Source organism: Prionailurus viverrinus, chromosome B3 (genome assembly GCF_022837055.1).
Source record: "Prionailurus viverrinus isolate Anna chromosome B3, UM_Priviv_1.0, whole genome shotgun sequence".
Taxonomy (NCBI): Eukaryota; Metazoa; Chordata; class Mammalia; order Carnivora; family Felidae; genus Prionailurus; species Prionailurus viverrinus.
Window position 1 is genome coordinate 128,397,360 of NC_062566.1, and position 27,155 is coordinate 128,424,514.

Sequence of the window (27,155 nt, forward strand, 5' to 3'; positions counted from 1 at the left end):
GCCATATGCTCCCTAAGTACTTTAGCGTGAAGCAGCATAAAACAGTTCTCAAGTCATTAGGATACTTTATGCAAAAATGCCCAAGGATGATTTCAAATCAAGATAGTATTTCTACGAGCATTAGTGAAATGCACTGTCCTGGGAAGGTTTATTCACACAACACAAATGGAAGAGGTGGACATTTAATAAACTGGTTTATTCACTTCTATTTGAGTCTTTTAAGGGGCGCCTGGGTGGCTCAGTCGGCCGAGCGTCTGACTCTTGGTTTGGGCTCAGGTCATGATCCCCGGGGTTGTGGGAGGGAGCCTCATACTGGATTCCTCGCCGGGCATGGAGCCTGCTTGAGATTCTCTCTCTCTCTCTCTCTCTCTCTCTCTCTCCAAAATAAAACTTAAAAAAGTAGTAAAAAATTGTCTTTAGCCAGTTCCCAACCCCCCAGTTTTGCATCCCAATCAATGGAAAAATGGTCAAAACATACTTAGGTTTGTGCATAACGTAGGACCTTCTTAATTCACAGGGGTCTGAGAAGCAGACATGAGGTTTCAACTCACAAACAAAAGCCTCCTAGTCGCTCCCAGACTCCCTGTGAAATTACCCTCATTTCTTGAGAACTTTCTAGAAGGGTGGTGATTTCTTGGTTCAGACACTTGCCATCAGGCAGAGCAGTCAAGAGGAGAAGCTGGTTGGGGCTGCTTCTCACCCTCAACGGGGCCACTTACATAGCATCAACCACATGGGTGGGTCTTCAGGGTCCATGCGGCGTCGGGGGAGAAATTTCACTACTCTGAGGATTCATATAACTTTGCAGACACAGTTGTCTGATCTTTTCAGGAAACACCCCATTTTCAGTTGTCCAGGAGGAATTTTTAAAATGCAGGGACAGGGGTGCCTGGGTGGCTCAGTCGGTTGAGTGTCCCACTTTGGCTCAGGTCATGATCTTGTGGTTTGTGGGTTTGAGCCCCACGTTGGGCTCTGTGCAGACAGCTCGGAGGCCTGGGGTCTGCTTCCGGTTGTGTCTCCTTCTCTCTCTGCCCCTCCCCCACTCGCACTCTCTGTCTCTCAAAAATGAATAAACGTTAAAAAAAATTATAAAATGCAGGGACAGCCCACATCTAGATTACCTAAAAATTACAGAAAATCTTGTGTATTATGTAGCTATTCAAATAAGGCATCTCTCCAGTAAATACATCTTCAAGGCAGAGTCCAGACTCTTGTAGTTTGTTTCAAAGAAGCCTTAGACACATAGCTCCCCAACCAAATGCACAGCACAGCATGGAAAATGCTGCAATTAAAACCATGGCAGGAACGAAAGAAAGTCACTCACAAGTGTGAGCTTTATTGGTACCTCTGATGTCTTCTTTCTCTGCATTTATACCAAGCTGTTTTTAAGAAAATAAAGACACTGGCCATCCTTTGTTTGCCTCTTTTCAGGGGAGGAATTGGAGTGTGAATTGGAGAGCTTGGAGGGGGCGGCCGGGGTGCCATCTCGAGGGAAGAGAAGCCAGACGGGGAGGCACATGAGTACACGGCAAGGAAGTGAACACACACAGAAGCAGCTTCCGCATCCGACTGGTGTCCTTTCCAATTAGTCACCTGGCAGTACTCTGAACTTAACTGCAGTTAAGATTGCCACTGCTTAACCCGCAGGAAGCTCGGCTCCAGAAACACTGGCCCCAACCCCCTTGGGGGGCCACTTAAGCACCTGAGCATCCGCCTTCCACAGCAACTCAGGGCTCCTCTGCCATTAGCTTTCAAGTCCCTTCAAGCTGACTCTACCTGTCACCGTCACCCAGCGGTCACTGGGATAGAATTGGAGCTACAGGAACGCGTCTCGCATTAAAAAAGAACTGCCTCGCGAGGGTAGCCTATGGATCGTTAACAAAAGTAACGTGCCATTTTTTTCCACTGCTGTGGCATCATTTCAATTCTTTGCCAGTAGTCTCCCTTCTCACTTAAGCCGTATTGTAGCCCAGAGGTCTTGTGTTGGGGTCTTCACTGCAGGTAACGGCTACCAGATTTCCCTCCTCTCTTCCGTGGGATGGTCAATATCCCCTGGAGGTCAGATCAGAATGTTGGAGGTGTTATTGTCTGGACACAGTCCCCTCAAATATTCGGATACTCAATCCGACTGGGTGGTGACAGATGAAATCCTAGAGGAAGAAAGTCTAGGGGTTAGAAAAGTTATCCCAAGAAGTCTTCAGGGCCTGGGATAGGCCGGCAAGGCTCTAGCCCCAGAGGAGAATTTTCGTTTATTGCTTGAGAGCTTCCAAATGAAGGGCAGAATCGCTTTTAACCACAAGCCTGAAGTTCTGTGACGGGAGACTGGCTGTCCAACAACTCTTCAGAGCAAGAGCTGGGATTCTGAGACGCACGGGTTCTCTGGCTCTGGCTGGGAGTTTGTGTTATTTGCTAAAGGTGTGTCACTTTTTTAGAAAAAAACTTTATTTTGAGAGAGAGCACAAGCAGGGGAGGGGCAGAGAGAGAGGGAGAGACAGAATCCCAAGCGGGCTCCGCAACACCAGTGCAGAGCTCGACGTGGGGCCGGAACCCACAAACTATGAGATCATGACCCGAGCAGAGATCAAGAGTCGGACGCTTGACTGACTGAGCCACCCAGGCGCCCCAAAAGGTACGTGGATTTTCTTTCTTTCCTTTTTTTTTTTTTTTTTTACAAGGGAAGCAGTCAGGAAGATGGGTAGGTACCGTAAGTGTGGCTCAGACCCTAGAACCGAACTGTAAAAAACAGAACACACACCCTAGTGCAGGTTAAGAACTATAAATGATTTTACTGCTCAGCATTTGCATATGGAGACGCAGCGCACCCAATAATACGTGGCATCGTTCTTCAATTGATGCAACTCAGTAATTTTTATTGCAACTGGAAGACAATACATCACAGAAACTTTATGGTAGGTCTGGGGAAAAGTGTTATTTACAATAAATGATGAAATAGTTTGTCTTTGGCAATATGATTACATATGAAGAATGCGAAATGCAAGTATGGATGCCTCCAAAGCGACACCATCAGGTCCCTAAGTTTCGGCTGATTGTGCAAGCCTCCACACTGCTCCTTTAGGTAACACAAACGCAACTGAACATCACTTCCTTTTTCCTTTATGGTTCTCCCTTTCTATTCATGATATTGGCAGTTTCATACAGAAAATACAGGAAAAAAAAATTGGCTTTTGAAAAATTATTACTCTAGTAAATTAGAATTTGGCCATGTAGGTCTATTGGCCGGCGAAGGTCAGATGACCCTAAGCATCGATAGGTGCTTGGTCTTCTGATTGCTTTATCACTGTTATTTATTTTTTTTCTTCTGTAAAACAAAAATGAAATTCAGAAATGTTACAGAATCAGAGTATAAAAAAAAATGTACAAGTGTATAATGCTTCCCAGACACACCCGGAGACTCCCCCCCCACCCACATTTTCACCATGGCAGGTATTAGTAGTATGAATAACGAGCATGAAACTGGTTACTGAATCAGCTATGAGCTTCGACGGCCTCAACATACATACTCAAGAAATGCTTTATGTTTAAATAACTGAAATTGTGCTAAGTTTCACCTAAAAAAAAAAAAAAAAAGTGGGGGGGGGAAGTTTGGGGAACTCAGGCCACAGTAATGAAGGGATGAAATACAATTTGTAGGTTTGATAGGCTCACCATATCGAAGTCTGTGCGAATCCAATATGGAGTATCAGTTATTTGCAAAAGGTAGGGAAGGCTGTTCTCAACTTTTGCAAATGAAATACAGTGGAAAAACACTGTTGAATATATCCCAAATAAATAGTCTTGATTTCAACGCTAACAAAACGAACAGGAAGGGTACTTGTGAGCGTATCACAGTAAGTCAGAAGTGATCTTTCACCTAGGTCTGATTTCAAAAGTACGACAGACAGCAAAATGCAGCACCATAGACACATCGGTTTTCGGCCACTAAAAGATGAATCGTTTTGAAAATCGTATTTTCCTTCCTTAATTTTTGGTCAGTGAAGCTAGCACTTGTTTGCTGAACTGTGGAAGAATTTCAAGGTCACACGCATTATTCATGATAAAGCAACCGAGCTGACGAGTCTGTGCTTAATTCAAGAATAACCAGTAGAAGAGAGAGAAAAAACAAGGACTTAACCACCTCCGGTGCTCTCTCAGAGGAAGAGGGGTTAACAGATGAATTCACAAAGGTAGGCGGGTCTATACAGAACACTGAATGCCATGTGTAAATCCTCATGAAACTCCAGAAACAGGAACACCACACAATGTATATACTTTGATTTACACATTCCGTTACAAAGAAAAAAGACACCATTACAACTTTGTAACTGTGTTAACTGCAATATAAACCAAAGTCCCGAGTTTGGAAGGTAACTAAAAGAGGGTTATCACTTAGGTTATATAGCAAAAGTGTTGATGTATATTATATATAGTAGTATAAATAATAAAAAAGTATTATTTAAATTAGATCACAGTGCTGCATTATGTGCATAACAGTGTTTGATATAGTATTGGAGGGCTGGGACCTAGGACACTAAGGATTTAACTGTCAACACTGGTAAGTCACAATCAAGAGGGGACACAGAGTTCAAATGTGTTCTTTTGGTGGCAAAAATCCTGAAGATGAAAGAAAAAATACTTCTCTACAGAAACATAAAAATAAATGGCAACATCTGGGCAGCTGTGATCCACCAGAAAGAAACGAGTCCCAAACCTGAATCAAGTTTAAAGGGAAAAGAGAAGTCACATTGAATTTGATCCGATCCCCTGTGGAAAACCCTCCCATGTAGGTCACTTGTACAGGACTCTGATTCCTTCTCCAAAAGCCCTTCAAGGAGAGGCCAAGAGCCCACACGCGGAGCGTGGGGTAATTGAAACGTGAGTTGGTAGCACTCGATGCTGTGCCCAGCGCGTCCCGAGGACTGGGCTGGGCACAGAAGCCATCTGGACGGTTTTCACTCTACAGAGCCCACAGCCTGAAGTTGTCCCCGGGGCGGGATCGCCACTCAGTGCAAAGGCGGCTTCTAGAATTGCCCTGTGGTAGTTACTGCCGCACCCAGCAAGGACCAGACTCGTCGAGCGCCTCTATGAGAAAAATCAGCTCTTGGGAAAAGCCTCCGACACATCCCTTCTTAAAAACTCAGCCCCAAGACTGAAACCTGCCACAGTCGTCTTGGCCATCTCAAACCACCACCTAAATGTGGGTTTGGTTCATTTTAGTTTCGAATAGACAGCTTCACCAAAGAACTCTTGAAACGTGTATTGGTTAGAGAGGGAAGGGAAGTAGGAGCTTATGGTATATAATAAGGCTGGGAAAAATCTATGATGCAAACCCTTTCCACGTAGTACTAGATAAAGGTAAAAGACAATTATAGTAGCATAAAAATAACTGTCTATGTGTGTATCATTTAAGGAAAAAGAGCTACAGTCTCTTTCTCTTAAATGTGTCCGAGGGCCAACAGCAAGTAACTGTAGATGTCGTGGTGCTGACGTATTCATGGTTGTTTTCCAAAGCGTCTTTAAATATTGCTATAGTTCCCCGTCTCCCCCTCCCCCCTGCCCCATGTGAGTACGTGAGATACTGGAATGACACACGAAATGCCACTTCTCCCAGCAGGAGAAATGAAAGCAAAAACACCACACCCCTTGAACGGTGCCCAGGCGATCTGTCAGACTAATGAATACGTATGCTAGTTTTGGAAGCTAAAGGAACACCTGACGTTTGGGAAGTAATTCCAAGACTAAAGTGAGTTACACTGGAGCAAAATATTCTTTCACAAATAGGCTTGTGCTTAAATTCTCTACTGCTCTTGGAGGAGGGAGTGAGAGAGGGTGCCTCCTGCCCCCTGGCGTGGCGAGGGACGTGGACAACCTCATTCTGCAATGACTTCACTACAGACGGCCACATACACGTCGATACTTTTTTTTTTTTCCTCAACAGTCAAAATACAAAGTTAAACACAATTGAGCCATTGTTTTGGTTATGCATAATGTGTATGCCTCCAAAAACAGAAGAAAAATAGAAAAAAGTACCCTCACTAAAGTTTCCCCTGCAAGCCACCCAGCAGCCCCTACAGAGGTGCCGAGGGAGACTCAGGAAAATAACACTTAGAAAGCTGCCCGATGAGGTATTTATGCAAAGAGAGTGGTTCTGGAGTTAAGAACACACTTTTATAAGATAGTTATCTATTTCTCAAAGAGATCAGAAAAGTAAATCACACACATTGCATTTTCTTATTTTCTAAAAGAGGCCTTTGCTCCTTTAGAAAAATGAAGTGAGGGGAGACAGCCCACGGGGGGGGGGGGGTGGTTAACTGGAAGAAGTCCCCGCCAGAAACAGTCCTGGATGTCTGCCTCTGCCTTTCAGGAGGGAAGTCTAAATCTTATCCTGGGGGGTGGCGTGAGGGTAGGGGTCGGGGGGGGGGTGTCTCCTGGGTTCGGTCAGGTGACAACACGAATCCAAGTGTCGCTCAGGCTCCACGGCTGACACGGCTTTTGGGGCATCAGATATTTGGGGAGATGGAGGGAATAACACATCCTCTCCCCCATCTACACCCGGAACAAATATGCTGGAAGTATTCCGGTTCAGGTACTGAACTCGACCTGTCACAGGGATGTAGACTTTTCTTTCCCCAGGTTCTCTTTTCGGCAACCCAGAGGAAGCAAGTCGCGGGGTACGCGCCAGATGCTTCCCTCTGTCCTGGCTGATGGAGCTCCTGACCGCGCCTGCTGCTGGCCGATGGGCTCTGCAGTGGCCCACGACGGTCCCGTTTTTAAAGATCACCGTCTCCCCGGGCCCCCCCTCCCTCCCCCTCACCACCACGTCCTGAGCCACGATAGTGGGTGTTCCTGTTTATGTTTTGAAATTCCCCTCCACGTGGGTGGAAGATTTCAGAGATTTCTCGTTGCATCTCCCAAGGTAATTTCTTTTAGGCAAAGATAACAGGAGTTTCTGGTCTGCGTGACATCATCCGGTTGTCTAAATTCAGCCCTCACAATCTAGGCGGGCTTCATTCCAGGCTGGTTGGTGTGCACGGTACAGGTGGCCGGCCCCTCCTTCCCACTGTGAGATGGCATCACAGGAAAACTGTCTGGGGCTGGTCCTTCCAACACCCATGTCACTTTCTCCTTCACGCGTACCCTAACTCACACCCTCATCCAATAAGGCCCATTAGCGTGCTTCCCCTTCTTCTGGCGAATTTGCATAATTATTCACTGCCTTCTTTCTAGAACCAAATCCTGGTAATGGTTTTCTCAAGTCGGCGTCCTAGAAATTCTCGATTCTATCATACACACTCACTACTAAGTTTGCCCTCAAATTATTGCGTCATGGTAAACATGTACAGACAAAGAGAAAGGACACACTTTTCAACAGAGAATCAGGGGGTCGGGGGCTGAAGTGCAGACAAGGCAGTACAGAGCTCCACCATCCAGGCCCTACCAGAACACGAAGATATTTTCTATTGCAGAGTAAGATTCCCCAACAGTCAGAATTTGTCCCTGAAGAAGGTTAAACCTTAAACACCTGCTTCAAAAAACCAAAACAAAATAATTGGGGAGAAAAAAAACAAAACAAAAACAACAGAAAAAAAATGAAAGAAAGAAAAAAAAAAAGAAAACCGAAAGAAACTCTAAGCCTAAGGGCTTAAAAATTAGAGGCATAGCCTTTTCTCTATTTTCTATATTTATATGAAAATAATTCATGCTTCATGCTAAATACATTATTTACCTTACAAGAACTTTGTTATTTTTGAATAAAAAAAAGTTTGTGTTTTGTGATTTTTTTTTTTTGTTTTTTTTTTGTTTTTCTTTTTTCAAAGGAATCCATGCATTGTGGATCAGAAATTTCTGCGGGCTACACTGGCTGAATGTGGAAATCATTGATTTTGCAAAGATGAATCCTGACTGGCATTAATTGCAAACTCCACTCTGAGGGCAGTACAGGAGTTTTTTTTGCTTTTGTTTTGCCGTGTTTTACTTTTGTTTGTCCGTCAATGTGCCTTTGATCTTTTAAAAACACACCGCAATACTAATGGCAGCTTGTGTAGCTTTTTTTTTTTTTTTCCCCACTCGGATCAAATAGTTTTGACAGACAGAAAAAGATCTGTACCATTATTTTCTTCCTTGACAGCTATTGTAATTTCCTGGACTTGATTTTCACTTGGGCAGTTAAGAAGAGCTCGTTTTCTGCATCAGTTCTCTCTCTCATATTTGTGTGTGTGTGTGTGTGTGTGTGTGTGTGTGTGCGTGCGCGTGTGCACGTGTGTGTGCACATGCGTGTATAGGTGTGTGTGCAGGGCCAACCTCAGGCTTATGGCTTGTGGAACATTCTCTTAATACAGAACAAAATTCAAAGATTAGCAACATCACTAAAAATTGACCCACTCTCTCATTAGTCACTGACACCTGGCATAAACGAGTGGTTCAGTGTCCACCTCCTAACATGCTACTAGGCTCCACAGCGAAGAAGCACAAAGGACCGGAGACGTCCCCCACTCCGTCCACCCATCCCTGCACACTTCATGGCCACGCCAAGGCTTTTCCTGGCACAATTTGATGCCTGGCGCTACAAGCCTGGACCTGCTTCCAGGGGACCAGGACTCTTCCTTCTCCCCAGTTGCCTTATATGCATTCACTCAGCGAACCCAGCTGGGTGGACATCCTGACCTTTTAAACCTAAGGGTTGGGCCTGATCGATGGTTACTTTGCACACGTGCCTTCTAGGTGCCGAATGTGTGTTCCCGTGGCATGATCGTTGGCATCCCTGCGGATTCAGCCACGTGTTTCTGACAAAGCTGGAGGAAGCAATGGTAATTTTGGCTTTTTCGTTGTTGTTTTTTTTTTTTGTTTTTTGTTTTTTTTGTTTTTGTCTTCAGATAATGAAAAGCTTTTGTAAAACAGCTGAGTGTCAATATGAGTTCTATGGCTTCAATCTCCTTTAAAAATAAAATTCTTAAGGGTCCAAAACAAAGGAGGGGCAAATTAAAAAAAAAAAAAAAAAAAAAAAGGAAAGAAAAGAAAAGAAAACCAAACCAAAAAAAAAAAAAAAAAAAAAGAAAAAAGTAATAAATTGCTGATATTGCCACAAATCATTAGAAATCTCCTGACATGCTAAAACCAAATGGCCGAAAGTTCAAAACAAATCAGTGACTTGTTTTTAATTTTTCGTGGTTTCCTTTTGCTCTTTCTGCCCCTTTGCCGTCCGATTGGTGATGTTATTCAAACAGGACCGAATCCCTGCCAAGTGCAGGAGCGAGCCCGCCGCCTCTTTCATCTCCTCGTCGTCGCTCTCGGGGGGCTTCTCCGTGCGTCTCTTTTTGAGGGGCAGCGTGTCGCTGGGGACCTTCCTGGCCTTGGCCAAGTGCTGGCGCTTCTTGTGCAGGGCCGCGTAGCCGCTGTCCCCCAGCGCGTCCTTGGCCTCCTTCGGGCTGTGTTTCCGGTCGTCCTCCTCCGTTTCGCTGTGGCTCTCGTGGCTCTGGAAGCTGCCCTCGCTGCCCTCGCTGCCCTCCTGGCTCCCCTTGGTGGCGAACTCGTAGTGGTCGTCGGCCGAGGAGGAGGAGACCGAGTCGCTGGCCGGCGACGTGCTCCTGGCGGTGGAGGACTTGGCGCTGCTGTAGTTGTGGTCCTCCTTGGGGTCTCCGCTGACCACCGGGGAGCCGCACGACGGCTCGCTCTCAGTCCGCAGCCGGCAGCCGCTGAGGCCGTTCCTGCGGACGGGGCGGCGGGGAGCGGGGTGGGGGGTGGGGGTCACAGAGAGGACACAGGTTAGCGGCAGCGTCTGCGCATGCTCGCGCATGCGCACCCAACCCGCCCGCCGCCCAACCTCTGGTGCTCCGCCCGCCTGCGGGCCACACGCTACCCTGCTTCGCAGAGCGGGTCCGAGTCCTGCGCCCCCCTCCCCCGTCCCCCCCCCCCCCCCCAGCCTCCTGGCTCATCCCATCACCCGCTTTTTCACTCCGTGTGCGCACAGACGTCAAAACAACACTCTCCTATTAAACCATCAAAATCAAGCTGTGTTTGGGTTCGCCCACCTGCTAACACCGTGGAGTAGGCACCGCCAGGCGATGCTGGCTGGGTACTTCAGGGACACAAGCCCGCGCTCTTCCGGAGCTGCGACACGAGGGGCCTTTTGTCAGGGGACTGAGCCCAGTGTTCAGCCGAAAGAGATAACCTGCCACGTGGTGACAGCTATTCACTCGCGCTTGCCCTGCCTCGTTCATTCTGTAAATATTCACTGAACACCTAATATGAATGCACGGCCTTAGGGAGGGTCCTGGGGAGGCATCCGCAGCGGAATCAGATACAGACACTGTCACAAAGACGCTCAGAGTCGAACAGAGAAGCAAGTCGTGGTTACATCACCGGTGAGAGAGAGGGCACTAAGCTACCACCTAACTACGCTTACCACCTGCCAGGCGCCACGCGCCGTCCGCAGGGATGGTTGCACTGAACTCTGTGACGTGGACAGGAGCATCCCTGTTTTACCGATGCTGGAAGAAGGGTCTGGAAAGCCACACAACTCAGAAGCAGCAGAGCTGGATTAGGACCAAAGTCTGATTCTCAAGATGGGCTCTTGATGCAATCTGACGGACTCTCGCTGTTTTTCTGATTTCCCTATAACTAGGTCCCTTCTGTACAATCCCATCAGGACCCGACAGCACTCACCACACCTGATCATTGTGTGGTGGGTGTCTTTATGTCTGAATGATGACCTGAACTGTCTCGTGCTTCATCCTGGCAAGGGGAAGAGTGACTGCACCCACTTCACTGTGGGGCTGGGGACGGGAGAGAACGCCCCCATCTGTCTGGACCAGTGCCTGGTCTAAGGGTGAGGACGGTGATGTTCATTCCTGCTTAGGCCACACATTCCCAAAGGTGGGCACCCATTCTGCGTGGACGGTAGCTGTATTTTTGCCAGTGTCCAGCACACAGGTGTTCAGAAGAGGCAGTGCGGTGGTCAGAGATGAACACGCACAGGAGAGAAGGGTTACTTCGAGCTGGAGGCGATAGACAGAGGACAAGGAAAAGGTCTGTGGAAGATATGGTGTTTGACTTTGGACATGAAGGCTGAAGGTTTGGGCAGGGAGGAGAGATGTTCTATTGTACCATGCTGGCCCCGTGTCCTGTAAGTGTATCCACCTGATGATAAGCTTCTAGGAGACCTGGGGAACATGAGGGCACTTTTCTTTCTTTGCTAACACATCCCCAACTGTAGGCACTCCTTTTGTGTTCCTTTCACAGAGAGCACTTCCCACCGTCTTTATGAGCTGCGCGATGCCTTGTTCCATGTCTGTGCTTCCCATTAGAGTGTTAGCTCCACAAGACAGGGCCCAGTCATGTTCTGTCCCCCAGTGGCTAGCATGTGCCAGGTGCAGAGTGCCTGCACACAAGATAATACTGAGCAAGTGTAGGAGCAGAAGGAATTGTGTGGCTGAGAGAATGAAGTGTGGGAAGATGACTGTGGGTCTCCACCAACACGTCTTACTGGGCAATCCCTGTACATATGGCACCTGCAGAAAGGCTATGGGGTTAGAACAATAAGAGTCGGTCACGAGCTGTTACCCTTTCTTTCCTGGCATCCCTGTGGGCCTTCAGGCTCAATGAGACCCTGGTTGCAGCCCAGAGAGAAAGTAAAAGTGGGGGAGTAGAGTCCTTTGTGTAGCAGGGAGTGAAGCCAAGGAGTCTCTCCTCCTTCTGGTGTTCCAGAGGCCCGAGGTTCTCTGCTAAATTTAAGCTGGTGGTTGAAAATCCCACTGTACTATGCACCAGCAAAACACCTGAGGGCCATTACCCAAATTCAGTCGTTGCTACATGCCTTGAGATCATCAGGATCAACCCCAACAATGACACCGCTGCACAATGACAATTCATTTGCACAGTGAAGTCCTAGCAGTCTCCAGAAGGGCCCCAGATTGTGTCCTGCATTCTGCGATCGCAGATCTATGACCCCCTCCACCCAGTCCTTCCAGAAAGAGCCTGGCTTTCCTGACAGGCTTCTGTTCACATCCTGGCACTGCTTATTAGTGACTTCCAGCGGGTCCATGTCTCCCTTACAGGGCAGGGTGATGACATGAGAAGTTCTCAGCACAGAGGATGGTTCTCAGTGGTGCCTGAGAATTCTGGCTTGGTTTCCCCTGTTGCTGTCAGACAGTTCACCCCCGCTTTCTGTTGCTGGGACATGCTTACCTGAGCACTCTTGTTTTCCTTCTATTGTGGGTCAGGAGGCTGATGGGGACACAGCATAAAGTAAGAGGAAAGAGGCCCCGAGAGAGAAATTCCTCACGGGCTTGCCTGTAAATGCAGCCCCTGAGCTTTGGGCAATGGCCTCTGCGATATCTATTTTCTGCACACTCCCTGTTTCTTGGCTCTGTCTTGGGTGCATAAAAGTGGCTAGGAAAAGATTACTTTGAGGTGTTTCCAAATATGAAACTCCATAAACGTAACTAATTGCACAGCTAGCTATTAATAGCTATTAAACAAATGAAACTGAAAGTCTCGGATAATGGTTCTCTTGATCTTTGTTGTTGCAGGTAACTGCTGTAAAATCCAAAATAATTAGTCCACGGAACTAGCAGAAAACAGTCTCAGAGTGAACCCGGTGACACTTGGAGGAGTAAACTGGGCTATGGTTGGCTTTCCGAAAATCAGTTTAGTTCTGAATCCTTATTTTTTAACAACATGAGGCTTATCATTCACTTCACTACCACAGTTAAGCAAAACAGGATACCTCTGAGCATATATGGCGAAAGAGAGAAGGGGAGAGAATCATGGGAGCAAATGAGTATGAAATAAGGAAAGTGTTGTCAAAGCTAATTCTTAGTGAATCTAGGTGAAAGGCATATGGTGTTCATTGTGCTTTTCTTTCTCCTTTTCCACAGGTTAAGAAATTTTTTTTAAATAAAAAGTTTGGAGTAGGGAGTAGGAGATGTATACCAGAGTGACAGCACTGATAGAACATTCTAGTTCCAGACAAGCGGAAAGGTTCTGGGCCTGACAACTTCTCTTTCTTAAAGGAGATAAGCACATATGAAAGACGTACTAAGGACACACTACCATCAAATGGAGAAGAGAAGAGAAAATCACTTCTGCAGCCCATGAAGTGAGTGTTATATAGGGCAAGGTCTCTGGTACTTCCTGGAACCACACACTGCATGCCAACAGCGATTCCATAGACCCTACGTGCCACGATACTGGCCTGGCTCAGCCGTTCCACAGATAAACAAACAGAAACTAAAGAAGTGTCCCATGACTTGTCCAAGGTGCCTCGGCTAGTTCTCAAAGACCGCTCAAGCAGGAATTTGAAATGTCTTTAGGTCTCTCTCGAGAAAGGAAGTGTACTGATAGGAAACCAATACGCCCACTGACCATATTTCTGGATAAAAACAGGTATGCAGATGTGACTTCAGGGAGCAGGAATTAAAATATAAATGCATCTCTCTCCCCGACACTGTAGCAATGGGCACAGAATCCATAAATTCCACACCAACTCAGCAGGAAGCGACAAGCTCCTTCAATGATTAATAACTTGATGCCATGTTGTTTATGGCGGCACAAGCCAGCCGCACCGACTTGATGTCAAACGCCTCGTCCTGCAGGGGCTGTCATCATAGGACACCACATACTTAAAAGAAGGAACCAGTCATCCTGAACACGTTGGAAGGTAAATTTCTAACCACCTCTTCAAAGCTCATTCATTAGAACGAACACGTGATACATCTGAAATGCCCGCCATTTTTCAGACTTCTCTGAATTTAGGTGTGACACCATTTTCAATGATCATGTTAGCATAAATTAAAGCCATTTGATTTTACTAGACCTCGACAAAACCGAGTGTTATTAATCTCAAAAACCTGGTATTCATTCTCTGGTCAAATCAATAGGTAATATCGAACATAAAAGGTGAGAAATCACATTAGTTCAGGCCGAGAATGAACAATGCTTGAGACTAACAAGTCAAAGTACAGCTTCTGATGGGACATGGCCATCTTGTATCTTCCCTATCGGTTCATTATTGGTCCCGCTACAGTAGAACCCTATGTAACACCTCCACCTTTCACCTGTGCACAAGGTTCTCTCTGGAGCTGACGGCTTTAAATCTAGAGACTATCATTTAGGGTGAAGTTGTCTGCCCAAGGGGTTGACTTGAGAACTCTTGACTTTGGCCAAGCATGCAGTTAATGGGATTCTTCACCAGTGCTGGAGCTAGTGCAGTTCTTTGGTCTAAAACCGACCACAGGTAGAAAGACATGGATGAGAAGAGATGGCCAGGGAGTTCCACGTCCAGCTGGGTGGCAGAGAAGACATCTAGAAGACACTCTTCTGACTACCCCAGAAAAGATTCTGGATGAAGTACAGCAACATAGTTTTTAAGTCATGGCTGGTTTTGCTGGAAAATAAGGGAATCTTAGAAACCCAGGCAAACACACTTGTACCAAAAGAATGTCACACACAAACAAAAGGTTAAAAAATAAGGACAAAATCAGAAACAGGAGCAGTAGGTGAGCAAGAAAGCCAGGGTTTCTCTGGAGTAAAAGCCTACTGTAGCCCTGGGACAAGAGCCCAAATTTATAGCGATGGAGAGAGAGCCAAAGAAGATTGATTCTGGCAGCTCCACAGTTAACTGTGGCTCCTCGAAGGGGATTAAAGTGGCCTCAGGTGTGCTGATCCCTAGGCTCCCAGCACAAGTTTGAAAGCAAATCCTCTCTTGAAGAATGCAATCTGAATTTAAGCCACCAGGATTCCCACATACTAAGGTTAATCCAATATTCAAGGAGAAAGCTCAGAACCTAAAATCACCAAACATACCAGTGAGCAGGCCACTGGGAATGCATAAATGTAAAAATGTCAAATGTAAAAAGCTAAGACCTCTGAATGATGATACCTTCAATGAGGTCCTAGACCAAAGTAACTGCCCCTCAGAGGCAGGCAATGGGGAAAAAAGCCAGGCTTAACTCTTAGTTCCAGATGGCATGAGAAACAAGAAAAGCCTCCCCTGAGATTTTTTTAACCACAAGCCTTGAGTCTTGTGGGGATGAGGCCAGAATTCTACTGTGTAGACCCAAAGACCTTAGGCTAAATTTAATTTAAAGTGCCCAATGGTGTCTACTAGAAGAAAATACAAACCCTTTCTGGAAGAACATACTTTAAGCTCAGGCCACAATGAATTCCCATGGATAAGACTTCAGGGACCAGAGGTTAATAATAATAAAAAAAAATAAATAAACACAAAAGAAACAGCCACTATAAGCCAGAGACAACAGAAAAAACAACTATACAATATGAACTGCAAAGCTGGAAAATATTGAAATAAGTAGGTACATGATGTCAAGAATGAGTACAGAAATAAAAGAGGGAATTGAAATATACTAGATCTAGGAAGAATAGATTATGAAATTGAAGCAGATGGATTTTGGAAAGCATCAGAGTTGCGAGAGATGAAAAAATATAATCCCTGAAATAAACCTCAATGAAGCTGAAAGAGAAAAAATTAGTAAAAAAGAGCAGTGAACTGGAAGATGGATCTAAAGATACTATACACAGTGCAGCAGAGATGAAGAGATAGAAATATGGAAGATTGGGCATGATGTAATACAAAAGAAGATCCAACATAAATCCACCTGGAGTTTCAGAATGAAAGAGACAATGGGGAAGACCCAATACGTGAACAGAAAGTGGCTGAGAATTCTCTTGTTTTGATGAAAGGTACCAACCAATCTTCAGATTTAACCAACAAATCCCATGGACGACAAAAAGAAATACATATCTGGACACATCATAGTCAAACTGTAGACATTTAAAAAAAAAAAAAGAAGATGTAAAAGTATAGAAAGAAAACACATCACCTAAAGAAGAACATCGGTTAGGATAAAATGAGGGAGGTAGATCAAAGTGGAAACATATTCTCGAGGTGAGAGAGGAACGGAAGAAGCATCAAACGCTATCTCCTAAGAATGAAGGCAAAATAAATATGTTTTCAGACAAAAAATTGTCAAGGCTTTAACTAAAAGCAGATTGTCACGGTAAGGACTTTCTTAAGAATGTATTTCAGGAAACAAGGAAAATTATCCAAAAAGAAAGGTCTGAGATGTGAGAAGAAATGATAAGCAGAGAAAATGTAGTCAACTATGGACTGAACAACACAGTAACAATGACTAAGTAACATAAAAAAAAAAAACAAAATGAAATAGAACCACAGTATTGGACAAGTGTAGCACATCATCTGGGAGGTAGGGAATAGCAGCTGAAGTATTCCAAGGGCCTTGTATTGATCAGGAGTTTAAAAGTATTGATTAACTTTAAACATTTTAAAATATTCATGTTATAAGTTCTAGGATCAACATTAAAAGAAGAGAAACAAAATGTATAACTTTTAAACCATTAGAAGGAAAAACGGGGGGAGTGGGAGCTTTTGATCGATTTAAAACAATGCAAGAAAGGAAAAAGAATCGGGAAAAAACCAGGACAAACAAGTGCAAAATAAAATGGTAGAAATAAATCCAAATATGTTATTAAAAAGGGACGAAAAACCTTCAGAAAGACGTAAAGATCATTAACACAGATTTGTTTTTTAAAAGCTGTTTCCAAGAGAAAAACCTAAAACACAAAGACAAGCAAAGGTTAAAAGGATGGAAAACGCTGTATCATGCCATGCTGGTACAGCTATATTATAACCAGAGAAGACAGATTTTTAAGGCAAAAATCATTACTACGGATAAAGAGAGTTATTAAATATTCATAAAGGTTCAATTCACCAGGAAGCTACATCAGTTCTAAACATGGATTCCTCCATGCAGATAGCTTCAAAATACCTACAGCCCAAACTGAAAGAGCTACAAGGAGAAACGGTCAAATCTACATTGTAATGGGAGATTTTAATACATCGTTCTCAGTATTCAATTGACCAAGCATGCCTTCCCTCCCTCCCTTTCCCTCTCCGCCCCCCCCGCCCCCACACGGTTAGCATGCAGATTTGATCTAATAGACATACAGAACATGTGTTAGTAATGAAGAAGGCTTATCATTTTGAAGCACACATAGAATATTTATAAAGACTGATAAATGCTAGACTATACAGCAAGTCTCTACAAATTTCCAGTACCTTCCAGATCAACTCTCTGGCCACAATGACTTAGAGTTAGTAATCAGTGTTGAAGGGGTAACTAAAAACAAAAATAAGAAACCACCACCTTCTCCTGGGTTTGAAAATTTAAAAACACACTTCCAAAAGCATCTGTGGGTCAAGGACATTAAAATGGACATTAGAAAGTACTCTGCACTGTTAATAATGAAAATAAAGGTATCAAAATTTATGGGATGTAATGAGGCAGTAATTTCAAGGAAATTATAACCTTGAACTTTTATAGAAAAAGAAGAAAAGTTTAAAATGAAGGTAACTAATCCAGGCAAAGAAAAAGAGAATTGAAAAAAGGAAACTATAAATGAAAACAAAAATAAAATAAATGAACATCCCCACCCCCAAAACCCAAAAGTTGATTCTTTGAGAGGAAAAACAAAAAGCCATGGCAAGATTAAGCAACCAGAGTGATGTTAAAATGAAATAAGAATGAAAAAGGGACATAACTGCAAAGGTATTTTGAAAGATGACAGATACATTATGAGTCACTTTATGCCAATATTTTTGAAAGCTTAGGTGAAGTAGACAAATTCCTACAGTTACCAAAATGAACTCAGAAAGAAATTAAAAATAAGCCATACTACCCCCGCAGTATTTCCTCTCTCCCTCCTACCACAGAGCATAATCTAATCCTGAGTTTCAGAGTTGCCTTCAAAGACCATGATTTCAGAAGGTATAAGCTGACAGGTGCTTGGTCTTTCAAAACAAAACAAAATACAGTATAAAGAAGACCTGTGGCAGGTACAGCATTGGGAATATAGTCAATGATATTTTAATAGTGTTGCATGGTGACAGATGGTAGCCACACCTGTCACGAGCACAGCAAAATATACGGACTTGTCCAATCACTATGCTGTACATCTGCAACTAATGTAAGATTGTGTGTCAACTATACTTCCTTAAGGAAAAAAAAAAAAAAGACCAGTGGCAAATCTTCCCTCAAGTTGTACAGCTAGACCACACCCTATCTTAACACTGAAGGCTCTCGGCTTCCTGAACTCCTGTTACAAACATCTTCTCAAGGGGAAAGACAAAGTTAGATGACCAGGAGCAGACCTTAGGCTGAGAGAGTTTTCCTGATGATTGTATTCTGACAGGACCTTACGTATTAATGTTTGTATTACAGTAAGAGTATTAATTTCTGACTTGCTTCATGTTCCACAGGAATTGCAGTTTTCACTTGAGGTCCAAATGAAATTAAGCAGTCTCAGACAGTGATTAGATGGAACTTTCTTATAAATTAAAACTTGCTCTCGTTTGGATGACCACCATCATTCCTTAAAACCAATGGCCATTCTTCTTGGCATAATAAGCTCAATGCAAGCCTTTTCCTGGGACTTAGGGCAAAGCTTCAGGTGCTCAAAAAGGAGACCTGGGAAGGTCTGTGGGGGGCAGGCTAGATGAATCCAAGAGGCTCCCCACATTACTAATTTTATTTTTTTCCAATTGGTTTTATTGTGGTAAAATATACAAACATGAAAAATTTACCATCTTAACCACTTTTCATTGTACAGTTCAGTAGTGTTAAATACATTCATAATATTGTGCAACCATCACCACCATCCATCCTTGGGATTCTTCATTTTATACAACTGCAACTCTGGCCCCAATAAATACTAATTCCCCATTCCTTCCCTCCCTGGGCCATTGGCAACCACCTCTCTATTTCCTCTCTCTATGATTTTGACCACTCGAAATACCTTGTATGTGTAGAATCATACAGTATTCGTCTTTTTGCGACTGGGTTATTTCACTTAATGTAACGTCCTCAAGGTTTATTCATATTGTGGCACGTGTCAGAATGTCCTTCATTTTAAGGCTGAATGATATTCCATTGTGTGTATACACCACATGTTGCTTATTCATTTATCTGTTGTCGGACACTTGGGATGCTTATACACTTCAGCTACTGTGAATAGTGCTGCCATGAATGTGGATGAACAAATATCCCTTCGAGACCTTGCTTTTGGTTCTTTTTGGTACATTCTCAGAAGGATTGCTGGGTCATATGGTAACTATATTTTTAATTTTTTGAGGAACTGCCATAGTGTTTTCTAGAACAGCTCCACCATTTTACATCCCTACCAATAGTGTACAGGGATTCCAAGTTTTCCATATTCTCATCAACACTCATTGTTTTCTGGTTTTTCTAGGAGTCATCCTAATGGGCGTGAGGTGGCATCTCCTAGTTTTGATTTGCGTTTCCCTAATGATTAGTGATGCTAAGCAGCTTTTCATGTGTTTTGGCCATTTGTATATCTTCTTGGGAGAGATGGCTATTTAAGTCCTTTGCCCATTTCTGAATTGGTTTGCTTGTTTCTCCATGTTATTTATCAAACACCTACTTAACGCACACCCTGTGTCAGTAACATAACTGTGTTACCCTAATAACCCATAAGACTGGTTTTCTCATGAGAAGCCCAGGCGCACCTGTCCAACATCACACAACCACAGGATAAGGACCCAAGAAAATGGCTCCAGAGTTCTCATATGTGATTTCTGGGCTCTGTTGCCTTCTGAAGGACTCCTACCCGCCCCCTACCCCCATCCGTTTTTTCCCAGTCCTCTTTGGTAAGCCTTGGACATTTAATGGGTCAAAAAGGAGCCGTAAGGGTTGAAGGCACGGTGGCCCAGATCCCAGAGAGTTGCTATGGGCCCTACCTGGGAGGCAGCCCAGAGTGCTATAAATGTAGGAAACTTGAGGCTCCTGTTTCCCAAGAGGGCCAGAAACAGTTCTTCTAGGGCTATAATCGTTTGTTCCATTCAATGTATTCACTGCAAGGAATTTCACTGGGAACACAGAAGACACAGCCATAAAACTGAGACGTGTGAGCAGTTATTTTGAGGATAATGTGTCTTGAGGACTCTACGCCCAGGCAAATTTAAAAATAAGCAGGTTTCCAACAACTAAGGATGGGCCAATCTCTGAGGTTATTGAGTAAAAAGTCAACACTGTAAAGTCAATTACACTATTGACAGATACTCTTACAAGGAGATTTCACATCATAATTATATGCAAAGGAACCCAGCAAATACAAGCTGTGTAATGATCAGCTAATAAAAGTAACACTTCATCTATGTCAATAACAGTTTCCGAGTTAAGACAAACAAACATGGCCTTTGCCACTCAGTGGTGGAAAAAAAAATCCCTGAAAGACAAATATTTTCGCTTAAGGAGAAGTCGCTTAGACTCACACAGAAAACCTGTCACACAAAGCAGAGTCGGAAATTGGTCTTTAGTGGGTGAGTCTCTGGCCCTCCCTCCATCCCTGGCTGAACTGATGGGGGCAGTGACATAAACACTGAACACCCCCAGGATCCCTTGGTCACTGTCGTGGGGTCTGGCAGACATCTGCTATTGTTTTAGTCTCCTGTGGGCTGTTTTCCTTTTAACCTTAGCTGAATTCAGGTTCGGCTGACACATGGTCAAATTAAAAAAAAAAAAAAAAAAAATTACAGTGAATGTGAAAGAACAAAACAAGATCCGTCCCCCACTCCCACCCCAGAAAACTTACTAGTGGGTTTTAGATAGACACTGATTCTGCAGATACCTCCGTGGCTGTGTTTATGTTTATTCTTTCTGGAAGCATCTCAGTGCCTATTATTTGCCAGGCATTTGGGACATGAAGAAGGCAAAGTATTATAAACAAGGGTCCTTGACCTTACAGAGAGCACACAACACTCCTCTCCCCCCTTCATTTCTCCTAACACTGAAGTGGAACAATGCATTGGTAACGCACAATGGTTTTCTTTATTGGTCATCTCTTCTTTATGGTAACCTGTCTAGTTTTTGCAAACAGCAGTGGCACATTTATTGACAACTTCTCTGATGCTCAGGAAGGTCCTGAGACCTTGCGTGCTTTCATAGTGGACAGACATGTCGTGCCATTTTGCAGCTACTCTCACTCAGCCTCAAACGCACCCTTTTACAGTGTTTCAAAAGCTGGGGCTGGGGCTGGGCTGTTCAAACCACACGTCTGCTGCACCACCTGGCTTCACACTGGATAACAGGAGTTGCCACTGAGGGACTGGGAAGGGGGTGGAGGAAGAAAGGACACGCTCCTTCTTGTGTGTGTCCTGTTCACTTGTAGTGGCAGTTCATTCCTGTAGTAGCTGCTGAATCCAGCTGTGGTCCTCCTAATGCTTACAGAACCAACTTCTTCATGTTCCCTTAGAGGACGTGCGCCAGCAGGAGATCCCCAGATCTCCTAACATCCCTCTGGTCCTTCCATAGGTCCCTCCTCTGAGAACCTAGCCCAAGCTGAGGGGTACCCCTCAGAGGTCCGGATCTCCGACCCCAGCTCCTCTTCTGAGGTCTGAGCCCCACTCCCATGGGGCAACCATCCCAACCTCTTCCCTTTCTCCTCTTTAGCCCGAGGGGATGCGGCTCCTTCCAGTGACTACCTTCTCCAGGACACCTGGAGATCTCTTTTCACCCTTCCAGTTATCTGGTTAATAACTTCCTCTCTGGTTAATGGTTCTTAACACGAAAGTCTCCCTGATTGAATACCTAGTGTTATCTCTGTCTCCTGACTGCACCTGAAACCTGTTTTGTGGTCTTTTACTGTGGAAAAGCCAAAGTAGGGTGCTCACTGGACTGGATAAGTGGCAGCTCTTTAACCAGAGACAAGACTTCATTGTTTTGCTGTGGTGTTTTGTTATCTTCTAACCAGAACATAACTAGAACACCAACAACAAAAAAGTCAGCATTTTAAATAATGCCTCTTGGGAGTACTAATCAGTAAAATGTATGATAACATACACCACGAGGGTAATAATTAAAATTAGGGGGTGGCTCCTGCTGAAGGCCAACTTGGTCTCATGTCTCTCCCCCCGTGCCTGGCTCTTCTGTGCCCTTCTACGAGGAATGGCTGGAGCCACATCCAGATCCACGTGGCAGGCGCCGAAAGACTGCTCAAGACAACAAACTGGAATCTACACTTAGAATATGCTAATGAACACAGATTGTTGTTCCACATGCAAACAGTCTACAGTCTCAAAGTCCTGTCAACCAAAAAGGTAAGCCAGGAGGTGAGGCAGAAAAGATGTTAAGTAAGAAAAGAAAATGGAACGTGTTTCTCTCATAATGCGAGGCAAAGGTGTTGATACTTTGGCTGCATGGAAAAGGCTTATCATTTAAGAACTCAAGAATTATTGACCTACAGATAACCAAGAAAGATCCTAGAGAAGTAGAAGAGAGGGGCTTCCATATATTTTTGGAAAGTATCACCATGTTGGGCTAGCAGAAATGATAAGTGGTTTTCTAACTTTATTATTATTATTATTCTAATTCCAACCAAATTCCTTCCTTATCAGGTCCTAGACACCAGCGTCTGCCCTGAAGACTGAGGGACTTCCATCTTGGCAAGACAAGGCTGGTTTGCCAGAAGAGTGAGTGGGAAAGCACCGTGTGGTTGTTTCACACGAGTGAGCTCGACGTTGTGTCTCCCTCAGGACCCAGCTAACAGACTTTCTGGGGTGGTTTCCTCTGGGACATGACACTCTATGGAAGAAAAACGGTCTTCAGGTGCAAACTTGATCCACCAGTGCAGAGTGAGCAAGCAGATGATGCTGTGGAGGGGGGCAATGTGATGGGCCTTCCAAGCAAGAGCCTGGGCAAACCTGAGGAGGCATCAGCCACGTGAGACCCAGCCCGTCTACGGCAAGCGAACCATTGACAACAGAGAAGGACACACACACACACACACACACACACACAGGAATTTTACTACACTGAGTCACCCATTAAAGGGCCACAACCAAAATATGGGGGCTTTCAAAAGAAAGGGGAATTCATCCAGGGCAAGCTCAGAGGCCATGTTCAGAAAAGCTTTGTGAAGCAATCATTTTTGTGATGGACCCTGAAGGAGGTGCATGTGGAGGCTGAGCGAAGTCTACATAGAGGCAACCGAATGGATAAGATCGGCCAACGCTAGACATATCTGGGGAACAAATTTGGTTCGAGGACACCAGAGGACTGGGGTTATGTCAGGCTGATGTGTGGGAGCCATGGAAGGTGTTTCTGCAGACGGCTGGAGAGGCACATTTTAGGAAATGAGTCTGACAGTGGCTGATGGGTGGGCGGGAATGGGCAGAGAAGCAGCAGGAAAATGGGAGGCGGCATCCACACTGGCACATGTAAAAGGTCTAAGCTAGCGAGAGACCCTAATCCAGGGCCAGCAGTGGAGATAAGAAGGGTGGAAGAAGGAAATTTCCCAAGGAAGAGTTCATGTGGTTTGGCAACTGACCTGACTCTTGGAAGCAGGGGAGTGATGCCCCGTGTTATTTCTATCCCAGTAACCAAAGGCACTTTTCACACATGATTTTGCATTTCATTCTGGAGGTAGACCAGTTAGCCTAGAATCTAATGAACAACTTGCTCACCACTTCCTTATTCCCACCTTGTCCCACCTTCTTCAACAAAAAAGCTTAATTTGTCTTCATCTCCTCATCTACAAAGAGACTAAGATAATTTGAGCCCAGAAGGAGAAGCTGGATTGGGGTCCCTGGGGAGTTACTTTGCCTTTTCTTTAAAAAAAATTTTTTTTAATTACATTTATTTATTTTTGAGAGACAGAGTGAGACAAGGTGAGAGTGGGGGAGGGGCAGAAAGAGAGGGGGAGACATAGAATCCAAAGCAGGCTCCAGGCTCCGAGCTGTCAGCGCAGAGCCCGATCCGGGGCTCAAACCCACAAACCACGAGAGCATGACCTGGGCTGAAGTCGAACGCCTAACTGAGTAAGCCACCCAGGCGCCGCTACTTGGCCTTTTCTTAACACCCAAACCAGGTTGATTGTCTTCACTCCTTAGAGGCTGGTCCTCTTCATCCCAAGTGGCCCCGTGGGACACATGATGCCCTTCCCACTCCTTCCGGCAGGCTTTGCCCAGCGAGTGCCTCCCTTACCTCACAGCTGCCGTCATTCCAATGGGAGTGATTGGCAACGGCCGAACTCCAGGAAACAGCCCTCGGCTCAGAACCCGTGCTCCATTTTGTATCACTCCTGGAGGAACTGGAAAAACAAAACGGAAGAAGATACCACACGTGAATTCAACGGTGAACATTTCTGTTTTGAGTCAGAAATTCTGGATACATCAGGAAGAGAGAGAGAGAGAGAGAGAGAAAGAAAAGAAGAGAAAGTGATTATTATAGGCACAAGGAGTGAGCAGTGATAGACACACACACACACACACACACACACACACACACACACACATACGCACACACGTAGAAGGGGAAAGAAAGATACCACGCCTCAAGAAAGAGATTCGGTCAGCCATGTCAGACCAATACCTTACAATCAAATTATTGACGCGTTGGTTTAAAAAAGGGTGAGTTTTCAAAAGTGGGCTTCAAACATTACTTCCTTGCGATTATTAAATATAAGCTTTTCTTTCCACTCAGACCCTAACAAGATCTCGAGAACACTAACACAAGTCTAATAGCAATGACCAAACAAAAGCATTTCTTCATGCTTCTTTGGTGATGGTCAGAAGCTGAGAACATCTTTCTATCTGTCCTTAACCTGACAAGAGAAAACAGGAGCCAAAAGAAAAGCAAAGCTGATTTTATAAGCTACTTGGCACCTCAGTGCTCACAACACAGTGTGTGCTCACAACGATTTCAGCCGCCGGAGGAAAGACCCCTTCCTCAGTGTGGCTGGGAGTGGACGGTTGGCAGGGTGGCTCTGGCTCCCGTCTCAGAACCATGCACAGCCCACTCTGGAGGACCCACTGCCTCCTTCCTCGAAGCTTCCCCAAGCAAATCTCCCCAGAGTTCTCTCACCATCCCACCTTCTCCTAAATATACACATCCCTGGAGCAATCGTAAGCCAACCTTTTTGCCAGTGCCCATCAGATGATGTCTGTTTCCATACAAACCCACAGTGGGCTCACCCCTGTATGAGGGTTTACACCACAGGGGAACCACAGGACATCCCCGATCGTCCATCTTTTTCGACCTCCCAGACAGCAGTTTCATTAGGTTCAAGCTAATATTCTTACTGTACAACCAACCCTCCTCCATGTGTCTCCAGGGCCAGGCGTGCATTGGGAAGCACTGAGGCAGGGCTTGGAGTCTTAGCTTTCATTTCAGTTTCTCTTGTGTGACTTTGTGCAAGTTACTGAAATCTCTTCTTCCTTCTCGGAACAGTGTCCTAGGAACCCTTCTGCCGTCAATGTCCTGAGTCCCCAGGGCTCTGGCTGTGTCCATGGAGCCCCCCGCACAGTCTCATCCAGAGGCGAGGTGGATAAATCATGCCTTCTCAAACAAAGAGCCTCTAGAAACTTATACACACAAAAAATGTAAAACCCTTCTGGATATTAAGTGTTAAAGTCAGTATTATTTGTGGAGAACACTCTTAACAAAACAGACTTTTTTTTTCCTGTAATGTTTCGGCCTCTAAGGGCATGTTTCCATAAATTTTCTGAACCTTTAACTAGAGGTCTTTCATGTAGGATGAATGTCCACTCCTGAACATGGATGATGTTATACAGGCCGATTCCTAGAGAATTCTGTGGCTCTTGCTAGAATTTTTGCTATTTCTCTTCCAGGTTTGTGTAAGGCTCTTGCTATTGGGTTTTATAAAAGGTGGATGGGAGACAAAAACCAGCACTTAAACCAAGTACTACTAATGTAGCCCAGGGGTCCAGAATCTTTCCATTCACTTACCACATTTAACCATGACAGTAGGCTGAACTAGATCAGGAACTCTTACCCGTTCCTTACTATCAGCCTGGTTTCGGATAGCAGATCATCGGAGACAGGAGACTTACCAGGTATCTAAAAGCATGAAGCCTGTTATAATGTAATACTGGAGGGAAGTATCCTATTTTGCTTCGTTGATGAGTTCTTTCTAAGGAAGAGTGTCTAAAATTTATATTAACTGATCTACATACTCATTTCAAGACCTCCTCTACAGCTGCGAGACGGCGTGGTATTAGTGTGAACACAGACACACAGATCATGGAAGAAAACAGAATCCAGAAATAGACCCGCAAATATGTGGCCAACTGACTTTTGGCAGAAGGTATCAAGACAATACGATGAGGGGAAGCAGAGCTACAATAACCGGCGATCCATTCAGGAAAAAATGAGCCTTGGTCCTTACCTCATGGCCATACACGAAAGTTAATTAGAAATGGATCATAATGCAAATGTGAGAACTAAAATTAGAAACGTTTTAGAAGAAAATATAGGAGGAAAAATACCAGCAATTCCCAAGGACAGACATGCAAAAATCAGTAGGACTCTAGAGTCTGTAGAAGAGGCTTGAAAAGAGGGTTGCTTGAAAAGAGAGGCTTTTAGTTTGTCTGTCTGTTTTGGAGATCGCGGGAGAGGGTTTTTCAGTTATCTTGCCGTATGGTAGTCTCGTTGAAATGGCCAGAAACCACAGGCTCAGTCCCATTCTGATAATACCAGTGAAGATACCAGTCACTAAAGATCTCATCTAGAACGGCGAGCAAATCTGATAGAAAGGACTACTTGTTAAAATCACTTAAACGCTTAAAATCTACACCACAGTCGTAATTCTTGTCGGCAAAATTATTACAGTCCCATATACAGACTGTATCGATGCATGGATTAACATACCGAGAATCTGCTTATGTATTCCATGAAGGAGATGCAGGGTCGCCACAGCTAAGTGGGACAGACAGAGAATTAAAGAGGCAATGGAAATACACTGTGGTAAGCGGGGCGAGCGGCCTATAGGCATGAAGGATGGAGGCATCTAACCCGAAGTAAAGGGTGTCTGGGAAGACTTCCTGTAGAACTCCAGTCGGAGTTGGCATTCAAAGGCACAGGAACGGCACATACAAGGCCTGGAAGTAATAAAAATTACGATGTGCATAAGAACAAAAACTAACTTGGCTAAAGCGTATGATCCCTCTGCAGGAATGAGGTGCGTTTGGGCTTCATCCCATGGATATGGGGAAAACCATGAAAGGGTTCTGAGCGGGGGAAAAGGTCTGCAGCACGGCGGCTGAGAGCCAGACTCTGATGTTGGAGGGGTCCAACACCATCTCTGCA

The 27,155-nt window shown here is 44.7% G+C and overlaps 1 protein-coding gene across 10 annotated transcripts in view; it reads right to left on the reverse strand.

The window, feature by feature from the left end:
- Positions 1-2,844: 2,844 nt before the first annotated feature.
- FOXN3 (forkhead box N3) overlaps positions 2,845-27,155 on the reverse strand; it is a 401,385-nt gene continuing 377,074 nt past the window's right edge. For all 10 annotated transcript variants that reach the window (XM_047861155.1, XM_047861154.1, XM_047861156.1 and 7 more), the window contains 2 exons: positions 24,033-24,138; positions 2,845-9,701 (listed from right to left, as the gene is read on the reverse strand). In XM_047861155.1, the coding sequence (XP_047717111.1) occupies positions 9,152-9,701; positions 24,033-24,138 (656 nt within the window). In that variant the 3' untranslated portion in view covers positions 2,845-9,151. The remainder of the gene's footprint in view (positions 9,702-24,032; positions 24,139-27,155) is intronic.